A 13261-nucleotide genomic window follows, 5' to 3' on the forward strand; every position below is an offset into this window, starting at 1 on the left:
ACTCCCTCTCCCACTCCCATGCCCATCCTCCCACCCCACCCCTCCCACTCCCTCTCCCACTCCCACTCCCATCCTCCCACCCCCACCCCACCCCCACCTCCCCCATTCCCACTCCTCTCCCACTCCCCACTCCCATTCTCCCACCCCCATCCCCCACCTCCCCTATTCCCACTCCCTCTCCCACTCCCACTCCCACTCCCATCCTCCCACCCCCACCCCCACCCCCACGCCCACCTCCCACAATCCCACTCCCTCTCCAAATCCCACGCCCACCTCCCCTCTCCTACTCCCACTCCCACTCTCCCTTTCTCCCACTCCCACCCTCCCACCTCCCACTCCGATTCCCACATTCCTACTATCAACTCCACTCCTACTTATGAATCGTAATTAAAACTATTACTTAAATAAATGATATTACTGATAACACTCATAGGATTTATGATTTAGGGTTTAGGGTTTGGGGGTTAGGCTTTAGGGTTTAAGGTTTGTGAGTTAGGGTTTAGGCTTTGGTGGTTTGGGTTTAGGGTTTAGGGGTTAGGGTTTAGGGTTTAGGGATTAGGGTTTAAGGGTTAGGCTTTAGGGTTTGGGAGTTAGGGTTTAGGGTTTAGAGATTAGGGATTAGTTTTTATTGGTTAGGGTTTAGGGTTTAAAGGGTCAAGATTAACATTTATAGTTTAGGGATTAGGAGTTAGGGTTTAGGGATTAGGGTTTAAGGTTTATGATTTAGGGCTTAAACGTTTAAGATTTAAGGATTAAGGATTAGGATGTAGGGATTAGGGGTTAGGGTTTGGAAATTAGGATTTGGAGGTTAGGGTTTAGGGTTTAGGGTGTAGGATTTAGGGTTTAGGGTTTAAGGTTTAGGGGTTAGAGGTCTAGGATTAAGATTGAGGGTTTAGGAATTAGGGGTTCCTTGCAGAGTCTCCAAGTAAGATGGCCTTCCAATTCACTGGCTCCCCTATCTCTAGTTGGACTATTTTCCAAACCTTTAGGGTTTTGAGGTTAGGGTTTAGGGTTTAGGGTTTAGGATTTAGCGTTCAAGGTTTAGCGTTTAGGGGTTAGAGCTCTAGGATTAGGATTCAGGGTTTAGGAATTAGGGGTTAGGGCTTAGGTTTAGGGTTTTGAGATTAGGGATTAGGGGTTCGGGTTTATTGATTAGGATTTAGGGGTTTAGGATTTAGGTTTAGGTGTTAGGGTTTAGGGTTTAAGGGTTAGGGTTTAGGAATTAGGGATTAGGGGCTAGGGTTTACGGATTAGGATTTAGGGGTTTAGGATTTAAGTTTAGGGATTCGGGTTTAGGATTTAGGGCTTAGGGTTTAAGGGTTAGGGTTTAGGAATTAGGGGTTAGGGTTTAGGAATTAGGGATTAGGGTATAGAATTTAGGGTTTTGAGGGCCAAGATTAGGATTTAGGGTTTAGAAATCAGGGGTTAGGGTTTAAGATTTAGGGTTTAAGGTTTAGGGATTAGGGTTTATGGTTTCAAGGGCATGAATTAGGGTTTAGGGTTTGGGGATTGGGGGTTAGGGTTTAGGGATTAATTAATTTTTTAAACAAGATCTAGATTTCTAAATAATTAATAAAGTAGATTATTGAGAAGAGACTAATGTTCTCTATAATGGTTGTTACAGGTTGTTTGCAAAGGAAACTCACAAAGATGATGGCTACAAAATTTATCCTGGGGATGGAGGTGATTCTATGTTGCAAAAGAGAAGTAGTTACATTTGCTACAATCCATGAAAGTAATCCAAATTCTATTTGTCACTTTAGAAGACTTGGCGAAGATAAGGTAGTGGTTATCATATCAAGGATTCTTAGTGCACATGTTGAGCTAAAGCATGAGTGTGGGGATATGGAAATCCTTGGAGATGTTATGCCCTATAATATTTCCAATAAAGCATTTATTGCATGGGACAGAGATGAGACTTATCCAACATGTGTCATCAGGAATACAAAGTGCATATCTTTGGATTTTAGAGTGGGAGATATTTTTCATTTGCAAATAAGAATGTAGCAAAAGGTCAAGTCTTGGGATTTGAACAAGTGGAACACTAGACATTTGCGCCGATGAGAATTCAAAAAGTTACTAATGATGGTATAGATGATAACTCAATTTGATTGGATGATCCCTATTATGAGGTAGGTAAGGATTTGAGATGGAGCATGCAATTTTTAAAAATTGGAAAGACTCGTCATGTGGTTTTGATGATAAACATAATGTATACTACAACATCAAAGAATTGAAAGAATATGCCAATGTATCAAGCTCTATTCCTTCAGAGATGGATGATTCCAATGCACTCAACTATAGCACTGACGTCTTATCAGGAGTCGATGAGTTCATTGGTACTGAGAAAGAAAAAGATTTCACAAGTGATGCCTTATCTGGGGTGGATGAGTTCATGCACATTGAGAACTTGGGCAAAGATGTCAAAAGTGATATCTTTTCAAGCATGGATGGCTTCATGGATACTGACAACGTTCTTGGAGTCAAACCAAGTAACTATGGAATTATGGAAATCATGCACAATGATATAATGAGTGATGTTCTCTTTGGAGTAGAGGAGTTTCAAGACTATGGAGTTATGAAATCCATAGAAAGGGCATTAATAAGTGATGTTCTCTCAGGAATAAATGAGTTTGAAGATCATTCTGGACACTCTATTGCCATTGACTATGGAGTTATGAAATCCATAGAAAGTGCATCAATGAATGATGTTCTCTCAGGAATAGATGAGTTTGAAGATCATTCTGGGCACTCTAATGCCACTGTGACAAGTGGTTCTACGGTTGTATGAAAATTAGGGATGAGATCAACAAAGGACTATTCGGCATTTGACTTTGATTGTGAAACAGTTAATGTTACAAATGGTTTGATGAATGTATTAAAAGCAAGGATGACATCAACAAAGGACTATTCAGCATTTGACTATCAGAGTGATAAGATCAAGGATGCAACATTCCATGAAAACAACGTGACAAATAAATCTTACAAGGAGAACTACACAAATCCAAATAAGAATGTACAGAAGGTCCCAAAACGGACATACAGATGCATGAAATGACAACGAGTCCAGGCAAATCCAAAAAAGCAACCAAAGAGAATAAGAGTAATGAATGAAGATGTTATGCTAAAAGCAATGCGATCTACATGCTGTAAGCATAGATGTATGCGATCCATTAACTTACATGACATTGAGGGTTGTAGAGAACATGTTTGGCAAAGGAAAGGGAGCAGAAGAAATGAATACCTACTCACGAGATTGTCTTGTTTTCTTGTAAATGATAAGAGAAGGCAAAGTTCAGGACAACAGATAAGGCCTCTTATAAATGGAAAAAGTGTTTGCAATAATGCATATCGCATTATTACAAGATTATCACATGGCACATATTGGAATTTGGCTAATAAAGCAAATATGGAGTTAAATTTAACATTCATGGAAACATAAGAAGGCCCAAAACAAGAGCCTCAACGGTTGCGGCAATAGCAATTTTGAAAGATTACATTTATGAAAATGCTTTGCCGCAACCCCATCTATCAGAAATGCATCTTCCAATAGGTTTGACTAAAAAAGAAGTATTTAACTCTATTGGAGAAACACAGAGGCAAAGAGGGCATGCACCGGCATCTTTTCATACTTTGTATACTCTTTGGAAAAAAAGCTTTGGACGCATTAAAATCCCAAAGAGGCAAAAAATGTCAAAGTGCAACGATTGTGATGATCAAAAGCGAGCACTTGAGAGTGCAACATCTCCAAAACAAAAAGAAGCTTACAAAAAAAAGAGAGAATTTCATCATGGACTTGTTCAACATTCTAGAATAAAATATGCATTTTGGAAGGAGCAAGCTATTTCTCACCCAAATGAGTACATGTGCGTCATTGTAGATGGTATGGATCAAAATAAAATAACATTACCTCGATTCATTAACACTCCACCTGAGCTACAAGTAAAATACTTTTTAAAGACACATCTATGTGGAGTGTTAGTGCATGGATTAAAGTTTTTTGCAGACATATGGATTGATTCCTTGCATCTACATGATAGCAATCAAGTTGTAACATCTGTTATGAAGGCAATTCACAATGTACATGCAGAAAAAGGTTGCCTACCAGCAACTTTGAGAGTACAAGCAGACAATTGCAGACGAGAGAATAAGAATGTACTCTTCTTTGCATTTTGCTCAATGATAATCGCTCATAGAATCTTCAATGAGATTGAAGTTGGGTTTTTGTTGGTTGGGCACACACATGAGGATATCGATCAGGTATTTAGCACGGTTTCAAGAGAACTAAAACACAAGGACATGGAGACGATGGATGACTTGATAAGAAAATGTGGGAGGCAAGTTCGTGGCCGTAAGGAAGGAACAGTATGCTCAATGGTTGAGAGGATGTATGATTGGAAGAGCTTTATTCTACCTTTCATACAAAAAGGTGGTGATGCCCTGATAGGTCATAGCACTCCACACTATTTTCGCTTTTTCTTAAAGGATGAAAAACCAGCGATACAGTGGCAACACTATTCTCTTGATACAAAATGGAAACCTGAAGAACCTTAATCTTTCTTAACTTCAATCCCGAGCAAAGAAATGCATCCAACATGGGCTCCTATAAAATAATTCAATGAGAAATCCAAAGGTGAAATAGAAGGCTTAAAAGCTTTTATTACATACAAAGAGGAAATGCTCCAGAGATTTCCTGATTGGAAACCCTCTTGGAAGGAACACACTATTATTGTAATTAGAAAGACCTACCAATTGATAAAGGACCGTGCAAAAATGTGAGAAGATGATATTAAGGTAGAACGGCCTTTATTTTGGCCAAATGTTGGTAATGACTTGCGCCCAGCATGTGGTCTCTTTGAAAGCGAGTTTGAATCGCTGCTCCCATGTCCATATTGTGGACCCAAGAAGAGAGAGTTAATGCCACAAATAGACATAGACATCCATTATTTTGTTGTAGTTCGACCATCGGATAATGAACATGAGAACGTGAAGTTTTGGGTTGCGAAAGTAGTTGACATGACCATGGATGACCAGGGGAGAGCTACAACATTTATAGCAGTATGGTATGAGCCAAGGGGTAGGAAGGAGAACCAGGATAACAATACATTGTACAGTAGTTGTCTAAAAAAGGAATGGGTCCCAAACCATGATGCAATTTCAAGGCTTTCCACAGAGACAGTCATAGTATCTTGGAAATTAAGGTCGAAGAAAACAAAGAAGCACATGGGGTATGATGTAGAAGATAAAATAAAATTACCGCAACCAATTATTTCACACATTATAGAGTTCATAAAGATGCTCGCCAAGGAGGAAGTAGAAGGAGATAGTGCAAATGAAGAATGCCCATGATAACACCATTCAAATATCGAGAAAGAGTGAGGTGGTGGTGGTAGTTGCAAGCGACAAGTGACGACAAAAAGAACATTTTGAATAAGCAAATGTTTGGATCGCTCATTTCTGTGATGATAGAAAAGGATATTCAAACAAGCAAATGTTGGGATCACCCATTTGTACTAAACTCATTGTAAAGGAAAAAATAAATTGTTGAAAAGGCCACAGGAGATCCTTTGTTCAAAGACTCATCTAAAGCAATATTTCTTGTAAAACTTATGATAATGTAAAATTGCAAGCATAGCTATTGCTATTTTTTGGAGTACAAAAGAGGCTTCCATCATGTCTCATGTCTATATAAACCTTTTAATTTCTTGAATATTCAAGAGTGTTATAGTTTTCTGCATTGAAAGTAAAAAGAGTCTTGCAGGTCTTTTGTGTATACATTTTTAAAATTTTGTGAATTCTCAATAGCATGGTTTTTCATGGATTTAAACTAATAACTCGGATTTTAAAATTTAAGAATACAATTTTTATAGACAAGAAATACAAATTTAGGATTTAATAGTAGTTTTTGCATTATTAGTGCAACATTGTAGAGAGATATTTTGAAATGTATTATGTGGAAATGACAGTGCCAGAAAGTAAACTTCTGATTCTTGAATGACATTTTCATAAAGTAAACTTTTCATTCGGGAAGGATTTTAAGGAATAGTCCAAAAGTAGACATATGAGTCCAAAATTAATGAAATAAGTGTTATTTGTGCTGCATTTCTTTCTCTATGGATTCGTGCTAAGTTGATGCTTGAGGAGTTAAAATTAAAATTAGAGATTCAGAGATTTCTTTTTTAGATCAGAGAATGCTCTTTGAAGTTTAGTTGATGTTGATTTCTTGACAAAATGCCAAACTCTCAATCTTCTTCAAGTGCCAAGAAGACTACAAAGACAAAGTACAAGGTAAAGAAAACCCCAATTAAGAGATTGTGGGAGAAGCCAGCTGGTTATGCATATGCCAAACAATTAGGATTTTCTGAATTCTTATCTTGCAATTTGCATCTACATGGTGAAGGTGATTTCTTTGTTCAGAAAGATTGATCTTTTGTAAAGGGATTAGACACTGCCATTAAATTAAACTTATAGACTTGTGCATTATCTTGACAATGAGAGGTTGAGAAGATTACAAGTTTGCCTTTATAAAGACCCCCACATTTGTACAACAACAAAAATGAGAGTGTCTAACCACATGGCAACATGTTATGTTCTTGGATGCAAGAAAATTTTGTACAAAAACATGCCGAGGCTCTTCTAAATAGAAACCACTTGCACTTATTTGATTATTTCGTGAAGCATGAGATCCATTTTATGTATAAGGAGGGCATGGCTTCTGCAAGTGACAAGTACATGATGTACCAAAACTTTTACGGGATTTGGAGGAACGAGTTCAAAAATTTGAAGATATCAAAGCTTTGTCGCTTTGGCATTGTGCCACATGTGCAGACTTGAAGGCTTTACGTAATCAAAGTCAAGGGTAGGAGAGAGGTGCATATTACTTTCTTAGGAAATAGTTTGCTTCCAATTTCTAATGTTCTATACCTTTATAGAACAAGCAATTGAGGGGTTGCAAAAGCATAAAGAAATGCAACAATTGGAAAGGAAGAAGTTAGCAAAGCATCATAAGAGAAGCTACCAATAGCTTGAGAAATACCTCACCATCATCGTTGATGGTATGGATCAAAAGAAGATCAATCTTCCTCACTTCAAATGAGCACCCAAGGATTTGAAAGAGGAGAACTTCATCACCTTTCACATGGTTGATTGCATGCTCTACCATGATGAGTTAATCCCCAAGGTTTATCTTATGACATCAAATATAAGAAATGATCCTAATCTCATAGTTTGAGCTGTAAATGATGTAGTGAGGAATCACACACAACATCTTCCAAAAGTATTGTATATCCAACTTGACAACACATGAAGAGACAATAAGAATCAAGTTGTGTTGGCATATCTTTGCATGCTTGTGGAGAAAGCCATATTTTGGGAAATTAGGATTCCTTCTAATGGGCCACACACACGAACATATTGATCACATGTTTAGGCGATTCTTAGTAAAGCCAAGAAGAAAGAAGAATGGGATGGAGATGCAATGATCCACATTTTAGAGGATGCATATGTGCCAAAACCAATTGTTACAAACATGGAAAAAATGGATTTCAAATTCTTTATGTTTGGTGACAACGAGTGAACTGATCAACGTATTGAGAAGCTAAACAAGCCAAGCTTTCAACTCCAATTTCAAATAAAGAAAGATCTGCATGGCACGACAATATTGTCAGGGAATTTCTATTCACATCATCGACGTGGGTTCCAACCAAAGGATTGAAGTTCTTTAAGTGTGTCCTAGAGTGTGAGCAATATGTTGCATCATTACAACCTTTACAATTAGTGATGAGGGAGGTGCAACGAGCGATAAAGGAGGGGAGGCATGTCAACCCTACAAGTTCAGTCAATGAGATTAGAGACATTGTCCAACATGCTGCAATGTATTTTAATGATGTGGTGCGGACATGGTGGAATCCATTCTTTGCATCCCAAAATTTTGTCAATGAGCACATGATTGAGCCCCAATATATATCATATTTTAGTTGGCCGAAATGCATTGAAAGAAGGTTTGTAGATGCACATATGAATGCTTCTTCAAGTGCCCATTTGCTTGCACCACCAAAAGAGAAATACCTTAGGAGGAGAGAGGAATGTAATATCTTGGAGCAAGAAAGTCCAAAAAAGCCAAGAAGAGGATTCAAGAAGTGTGGAGTAGTAGCATCGATGACTTGGCAAAAGGTATGATGGTTGCAACTGTGTTAGCAACAAATGATCCTAATGAATTTCCTTTTCGGATTGCTAAAGTTGTGAAAATGGAAGAGGAATGATCAAAGACTAAGTAAATAGAGGTGAATTTGTTTTTCACCAAGTTGATGGATAATTTTATAGGTCGATGTAACCCTGAGATGGAGGTAACAAGGAAGCGAGGCCAAAAAGGAAAGAGGGCAACAAAGAATTCTCCGAGGCTTGATACTCTATAGTTGGATGAGGTAGAAATTTTGGTATATGCATTGGAATCAACACAAGTACAACACTTGCCATTGGGGACACAATACATTATATCTCAGATGCAATGCACAAATGGAAGCCAAGACATGCAATGCAAAAAAGAGGGTGGTGGCTCAACTTCCCCAGGTTGACTTAGAGAATCTTTTGGTGGATAGCTTAGAGGAGGACGTCTCTACAACTTCTACCCCACAAAGCTTTGGCTCTAGTGCATACAAAGGTGTAGGATCAGAGGATGAGTATTGTCCTTTGTAGCTTCAATGGCATGTATGTTTATGAAGCAATGTAAATTGTAGCTTGTTAGGACTTTGAAATATGCTACGTCATGACCCTTTTATTCACATTGGATGGAAAGGCCCATATTGTAATTGTTTCAATAAATTATCATATTTTATGCAATTCTAGTATTCCAAAAAAAGGTTTTCATGCCCATTTTCCACAAGAAGGTGGTCAGCAAATTCTAAAAAATACATGGTTTTATGTCTTTTTTCAAAAATCATCGTGAAAATTGGCACCTTTTTTAAAAATCTATAAAATACAAATGAAAAGAAAGGAATATTTGAAATATTCTCCTGGAGTTCTCTTTTTTAGGTTATAGTTCTTGAATTGGATGTTACAATGTTCATATAAAGTAACACAACAAGATAAAATGATCAATAGTTAAAACTAGAAGGGAAACAATGTGATTTAATTTCATGGGGTAGAAGTTTCAGTTCCTTATTCCATCATGTACAATGAAAAAACATGCATATGCAATCCATGTGGCAAGAACCATTGGTGAACCACATTGAGGAGAATAATTGGCTACAAATTGTCTACGGACAAAGGTAGTGGGAATGTTATTAATGCCTTCACTTGGACTAGCTTGAGACATGTATCCAAGCATATGATGTTGTACTTTTCTTTACATGTTAAACCTCCACCAAGTGTTATGATGCATGTATCAATTGAAAAACTAACTTGAAGAAACACAACTACTACTTTTACTGACTCTTCTTCTCCTTCTCCTTTCCCTTACCCCCTCTTTCATCTTGTCTAAGAACAGAGGGAGTTGCACTATAAGACCCCTGTACACTTTGAGTTGAAGAAATATGAAGATTCTTAGCTTCCAAGTATCTCTGAAATGCTCTTGGTAAGAACCTTGGAATCAGGAAGCAAAACATGTTCATGTTGTAATAAATGAAGTTGGCAACTGCCAACCACCTTCCAAAGCACATCCATAGAAGATCCTGAAACCAAAAACAACAATTAGATCAAATGGGTTCTCAATCAAAAAAACATTCAGTCGGATCATGACCTTACCTACACCTTTTGGCTTGGCTTGTTGGCAATCGGGACGCCAGTGGGTGAGGGCGAACATAACAAAGAGTTATACATAGATTTCATGGTATTAGCAAAAGGGCTTTAAAGCAAGATAACCAAGGGATTTGCATTGCAACATAAAACAAACAAGCATGCAAGTTCAAAGAGACATCTAATATAATCTAGTAGACCGGTCAATTTCAACATGTCTTTATCTGTATAAAGATTCCTAACATTAGCTTTTTGACTGCATAGATTATTTCATATTCAACTTGAGGAAGGTGAGAGTGAAACATGCATGGCACTCAGTCTTCTAGCCAACCATTCTCTCATCTACTCGAAGATTGAGGACAATATGATGTGTGTGGTTGGAGTCAACTTCATACTCATGCTAGCAATTGACTCTTGTGCTCCCATAAAATGGCAAAGTTCCAAAAAAGTACAACTTTATAAGCTATAACTCAGCATAAAGATGTCCTAAAGTATAAAGAGTAAGTAAATAGTGGACATGTACTTTGCATTCTAATATAAAGGATACTTCTGATACTCAAATGTTTATGAAGTTCCATAAATTTTCACAATCATATTTACCACTAAGTGAGGCATCCTAACTTTGCATGCATACATGGCTTTAATAACCCTCATCGCTATACACATTTGTTTACCCTCTCAGACTAGTCTCTCTGAAGATGGTATTAGTATGCAGTCTCAAGAGGGTATGCAATGCTTGGAGTGAATAGCTCCCATACACTTCACATCTCAGTGATTGATAATCACCTAAGAGAACACATGGACTTAAACACACTCTTGAACAATTATTAGAGGCAACCTAAGATGTTGAATAGCCTAGTGGAAACGAAGTGGGCATGTTGTTTAAGCCTATCAACCATTGCAAAAGTGTTGTCCTAGCAGCCCAAGATGAAATCAATATCTGTTCATTTTCCTTCCCAAATGGGTTCGCAATGGGTTATAGCTGCAACAAGCTAACCACAAGCTTATTGGCCACTTAGTTTTGCTTGAGACTTGCTAAATGAAATCTTTCCAAAGGCCTACCAAATAGAAACTTTCTCAACTCACTCATTAGTCTTTATGTCCTGCCATAGGGAAGAAATGCATCTCATTCAACACTTACATTTTATATTGTGAGTCTTGTGCCAAATAAATTTTGTGGTGACACCACAATAGGTCATTATGCCTTGCAAATCTGAAAAATTTGCATGTACTTTGGAGATGGATCATGGTGGAGACAACAGAAAACATGCAAGCCGACATTTTGAACAAGGCATCTACAACCACATTTTCTTTGGCCTTCTTGTATTCAAGGTAAAATCATAGGACTGCATTGAGCCAACCTATTTTGCTTAAACAAGTTGCTTGGTAGGTTGGAGAGGCCTTCCATCCTTGCACTTGGCTTAAATATCTAGGTAAATCTACCTTCTAACTTCCAAGTTCTATTTTGCAACCTTGATGTGTTACAAATTGTTAATCTTATGCATGCACCATGCACATTCCATATGCGTGTGTTTTAGTAATGATGAATCATGATTCATTAAACATTGAAAGGGATTATTTTATTAACTTTAGTTGAAATCCAATATTCTGCTCTATGCATAATGCAAGTGATTATGGACATTGGGGAGAAGAGATAATATGGTTCCATAGGCCTATCCATGTATTGTACATATCCTTTACCACTTTTGGACCACAGAGGGTCAAAGGGAGTGATATAGAGCTTAACCAAAGGCGGAGTGGTTACCTTGAGTGGATCCAATGAGATCCTATTATGCAAAAGTAATTTTGAGGCTCAGCTCCTCATGTTTAGAAACTCAATTTGGGAGTTTGGCACCTCACAAGCAACCCTTAGGGAGGAGGCTTGCAACATGGTGGGAGTTTATCTAGCGTAATTGCTTTGACAATATTCTCACAAGATTTTACGATGAAAGAAATTGGAATGTATACTTCTTGATTCACACAACGAATGGAAATAGGCTTTCAATTGCACAATTTGAGAGGCTTGTATATGTGTATGCCAACCTTCGACTTCTTTGACATATGAAGAAAGCACATGCTTCCAAGGAAGTGAAATGACAAGCTACGTGTAAAGCTCCATGATTATTCAAAATTTCAATAATGGGAAAGTGCGGAAATTCTAGAATAGATTACAATATGCATAAAATATACGTATTGTTTATATTATAGATTACAATACCAGCGCTGGGATCCTGACTTTCTAGATGGGCAGATCTGTCGAGCAAGGAGGATGCTTTGGAAATGGATCTATTAGGCGGTGAATTCAAAGGAAAATGGCGTGTTAGCGAACTTTGTTAGTAGAGAAAAGACCAGTAGCCGTGGCCCAGCTTCCGTTTGCTCTCTTAAAGGCGAAGATACCCTTAGACAATGCAAATTTTACGCTGCAGATTGATGGTCCGTAAATTTCACCCACTTATGTAAGATTTAGAAAGACGTCATTAACTTATCTAGTATTACAAAGAACAACTGAAAAAGGCAAAGAGCTGAAAAATCTACAGACTTCAGCAATGACATTTGTGAGAATGAAAAGCTGTCAACGAAAGAGGCTACCTTAGATGTTGGCTCAGGCGGCAAACTTGTAGTACTGGAGAAGATCCCAACGACCCAAACGTATGAAGTGAAAATGCGTCTTGTAGTGTAAAGGAGTGTCAGAATCAAGCGCACGGGTGGAGAAAAGAGTGACCGGCGGCTGATTAGGATATCGCTCAAAATCTGAGAGGAGAGGAGAAAGAGATGCGGTGTGGCTGCCCTAACGGCAGGCTGATCACCCCTGGAAAATGCTCCGAGGACGTAAGCAAGGGGAAGGAATAGTCCAATCACGATGCCGAGAGCTTCATATATCTGAAACATTAGGCTTCCACGAAAAACTTCCATGTGAGATCCTTGCATGGGATAACTAGGAAAGACGAAACGAGATAAGAGGAAAACGTAAGCTGTCGCTAAGACAGGAAAGAGCAGATCCAGGACCGGGACAAGCCCACTGGCAGCAAACACTACGATAAATGCTACCAATTGAATCTCGATCATCCTTAGCGACAATGCCTTCAAGGCTCTCGCTATCTCCTGAGGCTCTGGATCCGGCCTTTGAGCGGGGGTAGAATCGACTGCCAATGAAAGGCCAGACATGGTGCAATGCTCAATTGTTCGCCAAGGGCAAGGGCGTCAATGCCGCTGCAGAGCGCCTTGTTCTCGGGCTTTAATGATCACTCACTCCTAAACTTGTTTAGAGCCCGCCCTTTCATATTTCTCCTCTCTCGGTGGATTTGCGTAGCGTGCGACAAGCAAAGAGAAGAGCTCCGATTCCTCACCTGTGGCTTGCACTTGATTGAAGAGGAGAAAGGATTACTTCGATGCCGCATCTTTCCTTCCTTGCTCTTTCTTTTGAATGAAGCGTGCACCTGCAGCACGAAGGAAGCAAGGCGTTTGCAACACGAGATCCCTGCGGCTCGTCATTCTTGCATGATGAAGAGTGGCAACGAGAATGGTGAGG

The 13261-nt window shown here is 38.7% G+C and overlaps 1 protein-coding gene across 1 annotated transcript; it reads right to left on the reverse strand.

Moving 5' to 3' along the window:
• Window positions 1-9195: 9195 nt before the first annotated feature.
• Window positions 9196-12966, reverse strand: LOC147904270 (uncharacterized). Its single transcript, XM_087397003.1, has 2 exons — window positions 12322-12966; window positions 9196-9668 (listed from the first exon to the last, which is right to left on the reverse strand). Exons 1-2 carry the CDS (start codon window positions 12895-12897, stop codon window positions 9423-9425), a joined length of 822 nt encoding a protein of 273 aa, XP_087253129.1. The 5' UTR covers window positions 12898-12966; the 3' UTR covers window positions 9196-9422.
• Window positions 12967-13261: the final 295 nt, after the last annotated feature.

Source organism: Dipteris shenzhenensis, chromosome 2 (assembly GCF_047967505.1).
Source record: "Dipteris shenzhenensis isolate YYH24624 ecotype China chromosome 2, Dip_SZ_1.0, whole genome shotgun sequence".
Taxonomy (NCBI): Eukaryota; Viridiplantae; Streptophyta; class Polypodiopsida; order Gleicheniales; family Dipteridaceae; genus Dipteris; species Dipteris shenzhenensis.

What these genes read in the sequence shown, in the direction of transcription:
- LOC147904270 (XM_087397003.1), bottom strand. Translation starts at nt 12,897, where the DNA reads ATGTCTGGCCTTTCATTGGCAGTCGATTCTACCCCCGCTCAAAGGCCG. An exon ending in CGCCTGAGCCAACATCTAAG is followed by an intron (nt 9,669 to 12,321) that starts GTAGCCTCTTTC and finishes TTTTGGTTTCAG; the next exon opens with GATCTTCTATGGATGTGCTT.